The sequence below is a fragment of the Grampus griseus genome (genome assembly GCF_964374135.1).
Source record: "Grampus griseus genome assembly, chromosome: 8".
NCBI lineage: Eukaryota > Metazoa > Chordata > Mammalia > Artiodactyla > Delphinidae > Grampus > Grampus griseus.
Window position 1 is genome coordinate 80,344,131 of NC_139002.1, and position 17,829 is coordinate 80,361,959.

The 17,829-nt window shown below is 38.5% G+C and overlaps 1 protein-coding gene across 1 annotated transcript; it reads right to left on the reverse strand.

Annotated features, from left to right (window-relative positions):
* Positions 1-779: 779 nt before the first annotated feature.
* LIN7C (lin-7 homolog C, crumbs cell polarity complex component) lies at positions 780-9,016 on the reverse strand. The gene is made up of 5 exons (XM_082659863.1): positions 8,951-9,016; positions 5,313-5,431; positions 4,982-5,053; positions 3,058-3,267; positions 780-2,462 (listed from the first exon to the last, which is right to left on the reverse strand). Exons 1-5 carry the CDS (start codon positions 8,985-8,987, stop codon positions 2,307-2,309), a joined length of 594 nt encoding a protein of 197 aa, XP_082515989.1. The 5' UTR covers positions 8,988-9,016; the 3' UTR covers positions 780-2,306.
* Positions 9,017-17,829: the final 8,813 nt, after the last annotated feature.

Sequence of the window (17,829 nt, forward strand, 5' to 3'; positions counted from 1 at the left end):
CCTACTATATACTTACTATGTACCTAGTTATGTTCATGAATCATACATTTATAAGATGAAAATTGCCTTCATTTCCTCACTATACTAGACCACTATCGTACATCTCTGCCACTGAATGACTGCATTTTTCTATGGTCAGGATTTAAAATTCTGGGATACGCTATGAAAACTGCATTAAAGAAAATAAACTACTGCTACTCATGCTCAACGGGAGCAAGCAAAACTACTGTATTTGGCTCTTTTAAGCTATCCATATTTTAAGAATTACAAATAAGTGCCAACCCACACAAAGAACAGATTGTGGATTACTCTAGAAGAAACAAAAAATAGCTTACTCAACTTACTAAGTTTCAACACCAAGAAAGGTTTAACTTGGCTGAAAGTTCTGAAACAGCTGAGATACTAAACCAGGAAGCTATAATTTATAATGAAATGTTGACACACCCTTAAAAGCTACTGCAGCTGTAGTAATACTAAGATTTCTTCAGGGTTTAGTTACCATGTAATACAAGAATACAAGCATAACAATAATATTACTGTTTTTATATGCACCGATACCGCTCTTTAATATATAAAGCTCTACAACAAATACCTCTAATTATTTTACAATTAAATTAAGTCTGTAACTCTTCTACACTACTTTGGTCTCAACATTTTTAAAACATCAATTAATTTGGAAATATACAATTTAATAACATGATCCTATCAATAACAAGCACATTTTGTAGTGGACTAAAGACACATTCAACCATGCAATCCAGTGTTCAATACCTAAAAGATAAATAACAATGCTGACTTTTATTCTGAAAATCATTGGAAACTGGAATAATCTTTTAAGACTCACAGTGCTCACAAACATGCAGAAAAAGATACACAATTCTATTCTTCCTGAAGGAATGTCACAAAATGCCCACTCTTTACACAGGGTTGATAATTATTGTAAATTCCTTATGTATTTCAATCCATTATTTTCTTTCTAGGACCTGTCACTTAAAATTTTTAAAAGCCTGACAAATGTTCCTGTAAGTTGTGTCTGAAAATGAACCTTACCTCTTTAATTTCTGCCTTTAAAAAGACCTCAGTCACCGTCATCCACTAATAGCTGCCTTTCAGTAAAACAGTGACATCCAGTGGACAAATCAAAGTATCTCAGAATTCCCATCATTATAACTGAATCATAAAGATCACATCTCTAAATCCAACTAGTGAATGAGTTCTTACTCATTTTGACAAAGCGTCTGCAGATTCTTATGAATGTATCACCTCATGATTTCTATATATCTTAAATATACCCTTCTATCTTTTTCCTATTTAATATCAAGTCTTTAAATTGAGCTACTTAAGTGTGTGTAACTCTTTAGCCTAGTGAGGTTAAAGGTATTACTTTTTCTTCTTTGCTATTTCCCACCACTGGCTTATTAACTGGCTCATCTCTAGAAATGGAACGATGAAAATATAAGAAATATATTTAAATAAAAATGAATAGCATTAAAAAAATTTGCAAAAGATGAAACCTAAACCTCTTTTTGCATTTGTAATTTATGATATATTGTTGACTATAAATAGAAAGATGTTATCAGTATTGCTAACAATCAAATTACATTCTCTTGCCTCACTACTCAAATATTATGAAAGAATACATATTTTAGCAATGATTGTATCAGTGTTTAAAAACTTTTATAAATCAGTATAAATGAATATTCATTATATATTATGTTTAAATAAAAGTAAAAAACTTCCACTGTGCTGAGTTATAATTTACCATTGATAATATATATTATGTGTGTGTTCCAAATACAAAACGCATCAATGTTAACATTGATAGTGTAATAAACTGCTGTAGCTGAGACTGTTATGTTTAATTTCTTGGAAAACCATAAAGAAATGTTACAGGTGAAAAAAAAAGCGAAGAAAAGAATGGAGAACTGTTATTTTTAAATAAGCAGCCAAATAAAGAAAACTTTTTTTCCCTAAAAAAAGGTTAAGAATGTAAAAGTACATTTTAATATTAAAAAAGCATTTTTAAAAATCTATAACAACTTTATGACAAAATCTGCATTTGTTGAAAAAGGCCTGTAAAAACAGCAGGACGGAATTGCCCTCATCACCTTTTTACTTTTTCTTGTCAGAAAAAAGTGTATGCATCTCTGGAACCATAAATGATGTTAAAATAGGCATTTATAAAATGGCAAGGAGGATTTCACGGGAAGTGTTTTTGTTTTTTTTTTTACAATCATTGGCATTGCGGCCATCAGTAGGTCACAAGTAAAACTTCTCTATCTAAAAGCAAAATGGAGTGTAAAGTTTTAGGTCTGTTGCCTGCGTTTTGCTGATCTCATTTTTTCAAAGCGTGACTCCATTTCTTCCAAGACCTTGGGTGTGTACCGTACTACTAATTTAACCTTTCCTTGAGCTGCTTTCAGCAGTTCTACAGCTTTTTCATGATGTTCTCCTTCAACGCTCTAGGAAAAGAAAAACCACACAGACACAAACACAATTAATATCTAGGTTTTGTAAGTAACTCAAAATGAAAAATGTTTAAAATATACACAAGTAAAAAATTTTTAATGTTATATTTCAAACTATAAACCTATGAAATAATCCTGCTTTATCATTTTAATCAGTGTAAAATCCTCTGCTAAATCATATTCTGTTTGTAGTTAGGAACTGGTTCTTTAGGTTCCAAATAATTAGCATATCAATCTACATGCCCTATTATTTCACTAGGTCAGAAGTAAATCAGGCAATTGCCATTCTATAAGACTAAATTGAGGATAGACTTTTAATTTAATGTATTGCCTTAACTACTAAGGACCTTAGTTACTTCATAAAAATCACACTAAGCATTGTTAATTTACATTGGAAAGAAGCAAAACACACCCAAAGTGCTTCAAAAAGTATCACTCTACTAAACAGTAGTGCCTAAGATTCCCCCAAGGGATTTCTAAACTACAAAGCTTCTTTGGTTTTTCCCTACATCTTCTGTTTCTATAACTCAAGTACACCCCCAAGTGGTCACAACACATTGCTACAAGTAGAAATAAAATGCATCCCTACCACTCCATTAACAGAAAGGAGTTGATCTCCTCGCTTGAGACCCCCGTGTCTATCAGCAATTCCACCTGGAATTATTCGGGATATATAGATTGGAGAGTTTTGTTCTTTTCCTCCCATAATATTGAATCCAAGGCCTTCTTCTGTTTTTGGGAGCTCAACAACTCGAGGATGAGAATGTCCTTCACTGGCAGCAAATGCAGCAACAGTAGCCTGAAAGAAAATTTTACGTACTTAAAAAAACAGGACATTTGTTCACTTCATTCTTTTTTTTTTTTTTTTTGCGGTATCCGGACGCGCAGGCTCAGCGGCCATGGCTCACGGGCCCAGCTGCTCCGCGGCATGTGGGATCTTCCCGGACCCGGGTACAAACCCGTGTCCCCTGCATCGGCAGGCGGACTCTCAACCACTGCGCCACCAGTGAAGCCCCTGTTCACTTCATTCTTTTGTCCCTTTTTAAAAAACACTTTTGAAGTAAATATTTTTGACGTCTGAATGCCCACAAATGCACTGACAGTGAAGGTAAGCTAAGCAGATGGTGTTTTAAGGAGGATGAGTGAAAAGCCTACCCTGGGATTATGCAGGAGTGTTAAGGTCGTTCAGGCCACTCCTAGGCCTTCCAGTGCCCAGAACTTCTGTGCAGTGCTTGGCAAGCAGGCTTGCTAGGAAGATGAACAATGTGCACACTAAAGAGGAGAACCCCTCCCCTCACATGCCAGCAGCCCTGAGCTCTGGGGGCTGGGAAGCCTGGCCCCTCCAGGGGCTTCTGGGCAGGGCGCAGCCCACCTACGCAACCTGTACAGAGGCAGCTGTCCTTGTAATGCAGTCATTCTGGCGGCTGTACTATTTGCACTGTATACTAACTCATCAAGAAATAACTCAATATTGAAAAAAAGAGGGGTACACAGAGTCAATGTGAATTGTGAAACAGAGCCACATCTTTAAAACTTTCAAATTTAGACTAATCTAGACTAATTCTAACAGAGTTGAGATTCTGGGTTTCATTTTGCTTTTAAAGATAATTAAGTAATCTGGTACTCTTTTTTTTGTGTTGGATCAGGGTACATGAGCAAACATGGGAAGGAAGAGAGAAAGAAAATCAAGATTTGTTGAATACCACCACATTCTAAGCTCTGAAAGAGGCCTCATTTTACAGATAATGGAACTGAGGCTCAGAAATTCAGGCAGCTGTGAAAGTCAGCAATTAAACCCAAGTTTTAATCGTTTTTTCCTACTCTGTCAAATAACACCCACATGTTTAAGTGTTTGTACTCAACAGAGAATCCAATACTGCCTTTTGTGAACCAGTAACTATCAATGAAAAACTACCTGTTAATGACTAGTTCTAGTTTAAGTCACCTACTGCCGATATTAACTTATTCTAACCACATATGATGGACACTGAGGTCAATGCCTGAATTATCTGAGGAAAATACTGGCAGAGAAAAGCACATAAAACCTACCACCTGCAGCTCTGAAGAGGTAACCTCCTATTTGCAGAGTTAACGTTAAGGAGAAAGTGAAGCGCAACTTGGAGGGAGTACCCCAGATCTACCATTAACTATTTGTGTGGTTTGAGGTAAGTAACCTAATCTGATGCTTCCCCACCAATAAAGTGAGGCTAATAATTCATACCTCAGAATTCTGATGAATATTTAAATAATGATATATACATTACATATAGCAACTATGTATATATGTATTATTTGTGTGCAAGTATATTTTTAATGCATCATCTAAACTGCATAAAATATCTTTTGTAAAACCAATTAAAAAAGTCCTATTTCTCAGGAATCGAGAAGTTTAGTGTACCCTGAAAGATACTGTTAGTTTTCAAAATAAGCCTATCGTGAATCTAATAATTGCACATTTTAAACCTTTAATTTATGAAGAATCCTCTCCCTTTTAATAAATGAAAAAAATGTACCTTTGCAGTCGCATTAGCTCTCACTTCAGGACTGCTACTGATGTCCACAGTCTCGTAAACATGTTCATATACCTGCAAAACCCGAAGTTATTATTGCGATTTTAAATCTCAGAATATACCATGTTTGAGCTCTTTGTGAAGTTACTGAATGTGTTAAAATTTTAGACAAAGTTATGCATCTTTGTAAAATGTTTTTCTATTAGAAATTCCAAAAACAAGAGAGGCAGGTTCTAAAGTTCACTTTTTTAAGAAACTCTGAACCCAAATTTCAGAATATTACCTTACCCTAATTAACTCAAATTTTTAGTAAATTTTAATACCATTTACTCACCTCTCTTACAGCATTGCAGAATTCACTTTGAAGGACTCTTTGTAAAGCCTGCAGTTTCTGTGGCGGTACCTCTCCACTCCTTTGCAGTTTTTCCAACAATTCAATTGCTCTACAAATATCTATAGTTAAACAAACACACACTGATAGATAATTTTCTCAGAATATTCTCTAATATTTATTTCTTTTTTGGCCATGCCACGCGACATGCGGGCTCTCAGTTCCCCATCTAGGAACTGAACCCGTGCCCCCTGCAGTGGAAGCATGGAGTCTTAACCACTGGACTGCCAGGGAAGTCCCAGAATACTCTCTAAATGCTTGTGTAACAGCGCAGCATTTAGGATTCATTCCTTAACGACTAACAAGAAATACGTATAACACAGAGAGAAAAAGCATGAGTATGAACTTGTGTGTGGTGTGTTTGTGTGTGTGTTCATGTATGGAGGATGGGAATGTAAAGTCTGAGAAGAATGTTAAATTTTACTGTGGATTAGGAATACTGATGTTGCACCAGCATAAAATCTGGAAAACAGCACCTTTGAGAGACACAGGAAAATCAAATATAAAGTACTAAATGTCACAGGAAAGGACTGGAGCTCAAATGTCATAGACACATGAACACTGTACCGCTTCAGAAAAGCTGACAGTATTACCAGAAGCTATTTAGTCAATAAAAATTTACCTACCATCATTAGTAACCAAAGCACTGAACAGTATAAAACAGTGTGGTAGTGAAATCACTGTTTATTTCCCAAAAGGAAACGTAATATGTATGTAGATAGGAAAACTCGTCAATAATAGGTGCAGTTACTCGCAGGAACACATTTAAAACAATGATAGAAGTGAGTAAAATTAACTGGTCTGTTTTCAACTTAGGATCATTAACACAGTGTATTTGGGATACACAGTGTATGGGATTCTACACATCTATACAGATACATTAAGCATGTTAGGCAATTCTCATTGGGAAGTGTGAGGCTAAGTATTTCAGGAATTAAGAAATTTTATAAGATTCAGTCAAGTTCCAACACTGTCTAACTCTCGTTGGAGTTTTGTTTTTAACTTTTTTGTACCACAGGGGGCTATAGTACCTATTATTCTAAATTGTTTTGTATTTTCTAAACATGTATTTGACTGAGCTTGTCTTTATTAAAACACTGTGAATCTGGTCTCAGTAACAGCTGTGTGATCTTGGGCAAGTTACTTAACCTCCCTGTGTCTGTTTTCCACTGTAAAATGGAAATAGCAGTATCTCCTTTATAAGAATTACTTGAAGACTAAAACAAAAAAACACGGTAAGGGTCTGGCATATAGCGAGCATAAATGTTATGTTACATCAGGACCAATTAATCATAAGAAACAAGGGATTCTACACATCTATACAAATACATTAAGCATGTTAGGCAGGTCTCATTGGGAAGTGTGAGGGTAAGTATTTTATGAATTAAGAAATTTTACAAGATTCACTCATGTTCCAACACTGACTATCTCCCTTGGATTTTTGTTTTTAACTTTTTTTGTACCACAGGGGGCTAGAGTACCTATTATTCTAAATTCCTTGCCTCCTTTTGTCTTAAATGGAAGAAGTTCTGAATTTTATATTATACTGAAGGACTGGAACTTTTTTCTTTATAGAATTCGTATGTGTTTGCATCTGGAAACCTAGGAATAAATTGTAGTGAAGAAAGAAGTAGATTCTTCAATTTCAGGTAATAAAAGCTTAAACTGTTGTTAATCCAATGCAATGGAAAAAGACTTTCCCCATTCTGATCTCCCACCACCAGAATGGCTGGTGAATGAGGAGTGCTGGTTCATCAAATATTCTAACTTACAAAATTACAATATGTAAGCTCTATAAAAATTTCCAATTAACAAAAAACTGAAAAAGTAAAATACTCTTTACTGAACCTACACTGTACCCAGTATGTGCTCAAAGGGGTTCCACTGAATCTTGTTTTGACGACTTTGAAGGCATTCAGGATCTTGATCATATGCACTATTTTTATATTGTAGGATTGCTGGAAGAGTTTCTTAATAAAGTCTGTTAAACATAATGCTAAGTATTAAGAATCAGAGTTGGTGTAATCTGACTTTCTTATTTTGCTAAATGGCATCCACTGGCAGTTCATCCTACTAAGGTTCTGAGCTGTGGAACTACTGTAGAACTAAAATGAACTCTTAAATAGGAGAAAACAAAGCCATGACTACCAAAACTAAATGCCAGAGGTGAAGTTTCATATTTTGTACTGCACTTAAAAATACAAAAGACCGCCAACATGTTAGAATCCTACACCTGGCTTTCAAAGAAAAACACCTACTCCTGTTAACACCAAACAAATTTGTTCCCATCTACAAAGCACAGTGTCATTGTGTTCAGGGAGAAGATGTCACAGTCTTAGGCCTAACTTAGCAAGTCTTCCCAGAGTAGCTACTCCTCTGTCAAAAATGATACTTTAATTAATGGTCTGGTGGGCTGGAGAAAAACAACATCACTTGTAAAGAGACTTACAAATAGTGAACACCATAAGGGATAAACAATGTTAAGCGTGCACTAGTTTGTGTGAAGGCATGAGGAAAGACTCCACATACAATTCTAAAAATGTATTCCTTTCTTAGAGCAGAAGTTAATATTCAGAGTGTAAATGCAAATGCTAATATTTTCAAGATATTTTCAATCTCCATCCTATACTTTGTTTACTACTAGAACTCCAAATGTTTAGTTTGTACTTTTTGACTCTTACCGATGACTTCTAATACTGGTGTGTCAAAAGTATGCTTGAAATTATTTGAAATAAAGCATTTGGGGAAGAGTGGAATGCTGAAAATCTGCAACAGGACCCTTTAAGGCTCATAGCCTTGTACCTCCACTGGCTTTTCCGTTTCTAATTACTCAGCAGAACGGGTTTTATTTTCCTTGACAGCCTGCTCTAAAAAGCAAGCCACCAGCCAGTTAGCAATCGTAGGATTTGTAAAGAAGGAATAAGGCTGCACTTTCAAGTATTTTACAATCTATCACGATTCCGCCTAGTTATGTAACCTTCTTCCCAAGACCAGCTCAGTAGGAGTGTTTTTAACGCACCTTCTCCGTACCCGGGAGGGGCCCCACAGCCAGGAAATACCCCCAATACGAATACAAGTGAGGTTGTGGTGGAAGTAATGATGCGTTTTGTGCACAAATAAGGGGACGCGGGAACGTTCTGTGGGAACGCGCTGTGTGTCCGGGCTGTGTGGGTGAAGGCGGGGACACTGGGTTGTGCACGCACCAACACCGGGCAGTGTGTGTAGCCTGTCCGAACTGGGCGTGTGTTGTTTGCTCAGCTTGACACATCTCTGAACGCTGCGTCTGCCGTGCCCACCCAGGGAGAGCGTGTGCAGCGTTGTGTCCGCGAATGCAGACAGGTGGTGGTGAACTGTGCTGTGCTCCCGAACGGTTCGTGTGAACACAGGACGGGTCTGAGGATCAGTCAGGAACAGCAAGCGGCCTCCCCGGGGCCGGGCGCAGCAACGTCGGCGGCCACCGGCGCCAGCGCGAGGGACAACCTGGTTCCGGGTCTCGGAGCTTGGCTGCCCCACGCCCCCCGGGGATAAGGCACTCCCCAACCCCCTCCGCCCACGTCGGTCCCTGCCTCGGCCCCACTCACCCCTCTCCAGTCGCACAGGTTCCCCCAGCGCCGCCATCTTCTCCCTTTGCTTGTAGACCCACAGGAAATGACGACACAGGGCCTGAGGTGGAGGGGAGGGGCCTAGCGGGAGCCAGGAGCCCGGAACAGGGGCCGGCCAGTATCGCGAGAACGGGAGCGGTGTTTCCGAGCGTCGTGGCCGTCTCTAGAGTACGGGGTACCTATGTGCCGGGCTTCCGAGGTCGGTCTTGTGCTGCAGCTGCAGCGGTCGTAAAGTTCTCAAATCCCCCGGCCAACTACGATTGAAAAGAGCCCCTTTCCCGACTCGTGCCCCCTGCGTGGGGATTCAAGCCTTATCCCACTCTCTTGGGAACTCTTGGCCCCACGTGGGAGAGTCTGGATTCTTGTTCCACCTTGACCATTCGTGGCTCTGTGAGCCTGGACTGCTCACTTATCCTCTTTCGGCCTCAGTTTCCCCCTCTGTCCGACAAAGAGTCCTGTCTCCGAGTTCTTTACATTCTTAAACAATGAGATTCGATGACAGGTGTGTAAATGAAATATAAAGTCTCCATTTGTGGCTGCATTGCTTTAATTGATTTAACAATCCAAGGCATGAATTTTCCCTAGAAATCTGTTTGTGAATAAGAATGGAAAGTGCAAAAAGCATGAAACATACCTGGGTGAGCGAGAAAATAAGGCACTTTGGTGCACCCCAAAGCAACAATTTAAAAAAGCTGATCCAAAATCTTATGTAAATGAAATATTGGGAAGCAAATAATATTCTTAACACATTATAGATTCTTAGGGCCACTTTTGAAATTCATGAACCAAGAAAAGTTTTAGACCTTAGTTTAAGTGAAATATTAATTTGCCCAGTATTCAGATTCCACTAACATTTATTTGAGCGCTAGTCTATGCTGACAAACAACTTTTCAACACTTCATGACAGGATTGTTTTAACCTCCTGGTTGCCCCAGATCCACCCTTTCCATTCAACTATAATGTTTTCTTCTAATCCATCCGAATGCCACCATTATACTCTCTTTTCCCCCTTGAACCCTGATCCCATCATCAAAGGTTTCTGTACAAAAACTTTCAATGGCTTCTCCTCTTGTTTCCTCTTTCTAAAGCCTTGCATACTCTGAGCCTAACTCATCTATCTAACCTCATTTCTCATTATCCCTCCAATGCAATAACCACTCCAATAGAGGCAGAATATTCAAAACCATGTTTCTTCTTGCTTCCAAGTCTTCATTTATGTCGTTTTTATGTGGAATGCCCTTCCGCATTTCCTCTGGTTCTCCAAGCTGTATACATCCTCAAACTGAACCCATCTTCCAGGGCTGCAGAAGACATGCCACTTCTACTAAGCTTCCCTTTCTCCATCCTCTTCCCCTTCTTTGGCCCCTAATGGCCCTTATATCCTGCAAAAGCATTCATGTACTTATCTCTTATTCATTGTTGTCATTTGTTGCCACAGATATTCAAGAAATGTTTATTAAACACTTAATGTCTTCCAGGCACCTTGCTAGGCACTGAGAATAATACCACGTGGAGAAAGACAAACGCAGACGTTGCAGCTGTTTCTTCAAGTATTTTCTTTTCCTCCATCCTCCAGCTCCTCTCCTTTGATAACTCCACTTACACATATATTCCTCTGCCTGACATCGTCTATAGCTCACTGATGCTCTGTTCGTTTTGGTTTTTCAAGCTTTTCTCTGTTTCCTTTTTGCAACATCTAATATTCTCTTAATCCCATCTAGTTCATTTTTCATCTCAGATATTGTCATTTTTATCTCTAGCAGTTTGATTTAGGGGTGTGTATGGGGGTGTTTCTACATTTTCCATGTTCTCACTTAACATGCTCAATCTTTCCTCTAGCTTCCTGGACATATAGAATAAGATTATAATGACAATTTTAATGTCTTTGTCTACTAAGTCTATCATCTGTGCTATTTCTGGCACTGCTTCTATTGATTGATTTTTCTCTTCATTGTGGCTCATAGTTTCCTGCTTCTTGCATGATTGGTAACTAACTAACTAAATAAGGCTAAGCATTGTGAAATTTACTTTTTTGGGTGCTGGATATTTTTGTACTCCTATAAATATTTTTTGAGATTTGTTTTGAAATGCAGACAGAACACTTGAAAATAATTTTGTTTTTTGAGGCTTGATTTTAAGCTCTGTTAAGTGGAACCAGTTGGGTCTTTTGTGAAGGGCTAATTGTGTCCCACCGCTGAGGAAATACCCTTCTAAGTTCTTTACCTCATGCCCCATGAATTACGTGGTTCTACTCTGATTGGCAGGAATAGGAACTATTCTTATGAACTGGGATTGTGGACTGTTTGCTTTGTTCCTTTTGAATGATTCTTTCCCTATCCTTGGTAATTTTTTAATACACGTAATAATCATGAAATTTCAGAATTCCAGGGATAATTAGAAGATCCTCAAAGTTTGCAGGGGAATAAAAAGAATGAAAAGTCACATTCTAAGGATTGGGACTCAGAACATGACAAATCATTAACTATTTGAAGCATAGGTAAGGAAGAAAAAGTATTAGGAGCTACTTCTGAGCAGGGAAAATATGATTCAATTAATTAAGAACCCATTTATATTCAACGTACAAAGTAAATGAAAGAATCAGTTAATTTGTAAGGAGAGATCTCCTAAAATGTCCCTTCCTAATTCATGTATCTTTGAGAATTAGAGTTAGGAGAGATCTAGAGAGTTCCAACTCCTTCACTTTATGGGAAGAGAAGACTGATCGCTGTCCCGCATCTCAAAGGAGGCAATTGTGAGCACAAATGAGGCAGACCTGCTTTTGCTTGTATGCCTCTGCCAGGTTATTAAATCACTCAGCTTCTTAATTGAGAATTGCTCTTCCTGTGGAAAAACTCCTCTTCACCTGTTGCTTCCTCGCATTACTTCCTGCTTCGGAGATGGAGAGGAACACTCAGAATAGGAAGCCTGAGTCTAGACAAATCCCAGTGAAAGCTAAATTATGCAAATGTCATCTTTGTATAAGAAATGAAAGTCCTAAGTAGGATGCAGGTATGAAAACTTTCTTCACTCAAGACATTGCAAATAGAATGTACTAAGACAGCATCAATTAAGAGAAAACTGGAGTGGGTGGGGAAAATTGGGGGTAGAATGCTGTCTAGGGAAGCTAGGAAAGTGGAAAGTAATGTGAGGAAGTCAGACACTCCAGGTGGAATGTTTTACTATTTCATTGCCTGTTGAACCATATACAAATAGGCACTACTATATAGAATAGATATTTAAAAGAGTTATATCTTATTACAGAGTAAAACATTACTTTTACGCAAAAGGACCTATTCAGGCTTCTATTAGTACAATTAAAGTCTCAGTTTTCTTTCTTTTTCCAACCGAGTTTCTATAATATACTCCTCAGAAAAGTAAAATTTTTGATAAATGGCTTTCTTTATTTGAAGTGAATGATCTTGTCAAAGTGAAGTAGCCTGCATTTTAAATAAATTAAACAATATGTGAAAACACTTGGTCTAATCAACTAAACACCACAATATGGGGAAATCTCTACAAGAACACCTATTGAGGGGAATTTTTCTTGGTCACAGATCTCAGCTCAGAACACAAAACCCCATCTCAGAATACCAGAAATCTAAGGTAAACCCTACTTGTTAAAATGAGTTGCAGGTTATGTTAAAGTGTAAGGGTTTACTTTTTTAATGTCAATTGTTTCATCATCACTCTACACTACATGTAAAGGCACAGATTGATGTATTTTTCTGGCATCTTCCTGACGCACCCTTCCCCTAAATAAATCTGTTTGCCAGGATCTTGTCGCTTAAATTAGCCATCTCAAACTCTTGGTCCTGCCAACACAGGCAATTGTGCCAATGTTCTCAGCATTTACTGGCACACGAGCTGTTGCCTTTTCTTTGGCTTTCTATGTGTACCTAAGGCCATCATCCCTCCTTCACAAGACAGCAGTCTGGCTTATGTGTCACTGAGACAGACTTCAGAATTGTTTGGACTCACTCTGGTTCTCTCCGGGGTGTTCATCCTGCACGATGTATTTTCAGCCATACAATATATTGTTCAGAATTTGTCGTGCACATACTTGCAGATTGGCAGAGCCACCTGCCAAAGATGAGAACCTTTTAAGTTGTTGTCAAACGTCATAAAATGTGTTCCGTGATTAATTCTGTGGGCACAGATTGGTTTTTGCACAGAGTCCAAAATTTGGGATATGTCACAGTGACTAAATGGCACTGGCATGCTGAATGAATTTGGAATTTGTTTTGTCAAGTGTGGGAGCAAGCACACAGATGGGCTTTGATCCAGTGGTGCTGCTTGGAATTCTCATTATAGCAATGATGTCACTTGTCACGTGGAGTGGGTGATAATGCTGCCAAATCATGGGCAAAGCAAGGCAAATAAAGTACAGAGGCCAGGGGAGAGGGTTTATGGTAGCACAGGAAGCTTTCACTATTAGCTGACCTCTGCTTAAATGACATAAACATTGTGTCAGGGCTGCCAAAAACACACTTAGTTGAAATACAAGCAGAGAAGTAAAATTCCAACTGAAAGGGCTTTTTAAAAAGGGCCCATATAACCTAAGTCTTCACTTCCCAGAAAAGACCAAGTAAAACAAACATGCCCTTGCTTTTTAGATAAGGCTGTGAAAAAAATCTTTGAGCCGCAAGCAAATTCAACCAAACCAAACCCAAGGCACTTTGCTTTATAAGAAAAGCTTTGTGGATTCAAAAGGTCAGCAACCATGCTGGGAAATGGAAAACAAACAAACAAAAATCTATGGTGGCAAAGAAATACAGCATATTCTCACCAAGTATGCACATCAGAATTCTCTTCAGGGCTTAAAAAAAAATACATTTATTGTGCAGCTAAAGCAGTTCATAGAGGGAAATTTATAGCTATAAAAGCCTATGTTAAAAAAGAGGAAAGACTTGAAATCAATAATCTAAACTTTTATCTTAAGAAGCTCAAGAAACAAGAGCAAACTAAAGCCAAAATAAGTAGAAGGAAAGAAAAAGTAAAGATTAGACAAGGAGTAGAATATATATAGTAGTATATATAAGTAGTATATATATACATAAGTAGGATATATATATATATATTTCTAATATATACATACATGAAAAAAAATCAATGAAATCAAAATTTGGTTCCTTGCAAAGATCAACAAAGTTGACAGACCTTTAGCTAGACTGATCAGGAAAAAATGACAGAAGATTCAAATTACTAAAATCAGGAATAAAAGAGGGGACATTACTACCAACCTTACAGAAATAAAAAGGAGTATAAGGGAATACTATGAAAAACTATACAAATACATATAAACTCACTATATATTATATATAACTAATATATATATTCATGCCATCTAATTTATCTAATTTGTTGATACATATAACAGTATGTATGAGTATGCACATGTGTATATATATATATATATATATATATATATATATATATATATATATACATATTTTTTTCATGCTAGAGGCCCATCATATAAATTTTGATTCAGAAAGTCTCAAGTATGACAGGAACATTTGTATTTTTGGAAAACTATGATGGTCTTTGTAATGTGCTCTCTTTGCTGAGACCTACTGACCTAGTGCATAGCACTTATTCAAAAATATTGTTGAATTACAATTAACTATTTATGTATTAGTTAATATTAGGTGCAGATGCATATAAACACAAAACTTCAAAATATCCATGCATTTAAAGTAAGTAAAAGAAATTCAGAGATAGGTAATTTGGGGCAAGTATTTTATTTTGAATGACAAAGGGCCCAGTTACAAAATCTCAACTCTGTCCCTTGGGAAAAAGAGGAAAAAGAATGCTGGGATAAGCCTCTAGAATATTTGCCATACCATACCACAATTTCTAAAACTTAACTCTAAACTTTGTTCCTGGAGCATTCTAGGTCAATAGATTTATTTTCTCCCATTAGAAAGTTTCAATCAATTAATTCAAAAGAATTTACTTAGCAAGTGCTATGGGAAAGAGGAGAAATGCCAGATGTGTTCCTCCCCTCAAGGAACTGTCAAGTAATTTGGACAATGAAATCTATACAAATGAACCAATCCAGAATGCTTTCTACCAGCACTTACCAAAGTGCTATGTTTTACAGTTTGGCCCACTACTGTATATTTACATTTAAACTTTGAAAAAGCATTCAGTCTGCAAATGGACTCAAACTAAAATATTCATTGAAATGAAACACATTACTATGTTAAGGTAAATTGAGTCTGAAAAATTAACATTTATTCAACCACAAACCATTCCAAAATATGAAGATTTAAAAAAAACACCCCAAACTCTCCAGAATCCATTGTTCTTCATGCTTCTTATAACTTACCAGGCATGGACAGAACTTTGCAAAACAGCATTAGAATAATTAGCTTCTTAATCTTTCAACTGATGTGGTCATCAAATGGCTAGTCAGAAAACAGAGACTATAGCCTTATCACATCAATTCTGCAAATATGTCCCGATTACCCACTATAGTAAATCACTATACTGGGTCCTAGAGATACCCGGAAGATAGCTTACTCTCAAAGAACTCACAAATCCAGTAGAAGGGGATAAGGGGATAGACATCTAAGCAACCCCAGAAACAAAAGAGGGATGTGCTAAATGTTATTACTTCTGTTTTTACTGCTTTTGTTGCAGGGGTTTTAATTGAGTAGTGTTGTGTAGTAAAGAGTGGGGTGAAGTGCTTTCTCATGGGGGGTAACTAGAGAAAATTTTAAAGAGCAGGGGTTCTCAGTCAGGGGCGATTTTGGAGCCCAGAGAATGTTTGACAGTGTCTGGAGATATTTTTAATTGTCACGACTGCAGATGGTGGGATGGGGGTGAGGATTGCTACTGGCATCTAGTGGGTAGAGGCCGGGATGCTGCTTTAGCATCTTACAATGTGCAGGACAGCCCCCTCAATAAAGAATTATCCAGCACAAAATGTGAATGGTGTGAGATTGAGAAACTCAGCTTTAGCAAGAAGGAAACATTTGTTCAGGAATGATGAGAATGTTGACAAGTGGGTAAGTGGGGAATGGGAATGCCAGAGAGAGGGCTTTATGAGCAAAGCCATGCAGGAAAAAAAAATGTATGCCCTGTTTAGGAAATGAGGAGGTCTTCCGTGGGGTGTAGGTGCCTGCCTGGGATTGGGGAGTATGTGGAAGAAAATGAGGGCTAACATTTAGGCTGAGATGGGGACTTCCCTGGTGGTCCAGTGGTTAGGACTTCACGCTTCCACTGCAGGGGGCACAGGTTTTGTTTGTTTGTTTGTTTTGTGATACGCGGGCCTCTCACTGTTGTGGCCTCTCTCGTTGCGGAGCACAGGCTCCAGACGCGCAGGCTCAGCAGCCACGGCTCACGGGCCCAGCCGCTCCGCGGCATGTGGGATCTTCCCGGACCTGGGCACGAACCCGCCTCGCCTGCATTGGCAGGCGGACTCTCAACCACTGCGCCACCAGGGAAGCCCGGGGCACAGGTTTGATCCCTGGTCGGGGAACTTAGACCCCACAAGCCATGCGGCCAAAAAAAAAAAGAAAAGAAAATTTAGGCTGAGGTGGATTGTAGAGGCTCCTGAATGCTTGGGTTTATTCTTTGGGCTAGAGTGAGCCATCAGAGGATTTTAAAAGCTGAAGAACTACAATTAGAACTGTTATTTTAGAAGTATAATCAGAGGGAGAAGCTTAGACTCTCATAGCAGAAGTAAGAAAATTCCTTTGAGAGAGTTACCTTTGTTTGAGCGTTGTCTGTTGTTAAGCTCTGATTCTTAGAAAGTGCCAAAACTTCAAGAAGAAAGGAGAGATTCTGCGTAATTAGACCCGGGTGAGATGGTGTGAGGTGATATGGGATGACTCGTGAGATGAGGAGGGGCAAAAGGATAAGGGAGAGGTGCACTGCTGAATTTTACTCTGTGAGATCCTTCCTCGTGGCCTCTAACGCTGAGTAATACAAAAATCACAACATGCTTGTTGTATTTGGATTTCCCATGGAAGGTGACTATATTTGGATTGAATGGGGGTTGGAAGAGCAGGATGGTGAGAATGGGGCAATGGTGGCTAGAAATGGGGCAAAGGGTTTGGATGCTTCCGTAATAAGCAATTTCATCTCCCATCTCCCGCAGAATGGGCCACTCATCCCATACCCTCGACCTTGTCCTTATCAGTAACTCCTACCTCCCACATCTTAATCTTAATCTCAAGCATTCCACTCTAGGACCCCCAACTCATATCCTTCCAGTTCTCTGTCCCTTCCACCCTGACTTGAAAATACTTTGACCAGATAATTCATATGTCCTACCATCTTTTCACTGTCCCCATTTCCCACATGTCCTAACTTACCTCCTCATCCAATCTATCTATAGATAGATTTTATATTCTATCCTAATAATCACTCACATTACACACCTAAGTCCCTGGCACCTCTCTTTTCTTTGTCCTTCTTTGGCAAAACTCCAATCTGGTCATTTACAACTCTCTTCCTACTCTGCACTTGTTTTCTGGTTGCTGAACTTGGATGGAGGAAAACACCCAATCTTACCCATGGTCTCACTTTAAACTCATGAACCACTAAACTCAAGTGGGCCCAGCAATTCTAATTCATTTCCCTAGTCTATTCACTCTTACTTCATAAACAAGATTTCAAACCTCTCTTCAAACTTTCAACACTTTCTCTTTCTTCATCATTCTAAGCTAACAACCATAATTTCTTTTTCACTGAGAAAATGGAAGCAATCAGAAACGACCTTCCATAGGCTGCTTCCAGCACTTCTACAAACCTACCTGCATCTATGCCTATGTTCCATCTTCCATTCGGTTACCCTGAGCAACTGTCCATGTTCCGAGTTAAGGCACGCCCCTCCCTTTGTACACCAA

Bases quoted from the DNA above. Each gene is read 5' to 3' on its own strand.
- LIN7C (XM_082659863.1), bottom strand. From the start codon at position 8,987: ATGGCGGCGCTGGGGGAACCTGTGCGACTGGAGAGGG. The intron at 5,432-8,950 runs GTGAGTGGGGCC...GTTTAACTATAG, and splicing joins ACCTGTGCGACTGGAGAGGG to ATATTTGTAGAGCAATTGAA. The intron at 5,054-5,312 runs GTGAGTAAATGG...CGGGTTTTGCAG, and splicing joins TCTGCAATGCTGTAAGAGAG to GTATATGAACATGTTTACGA.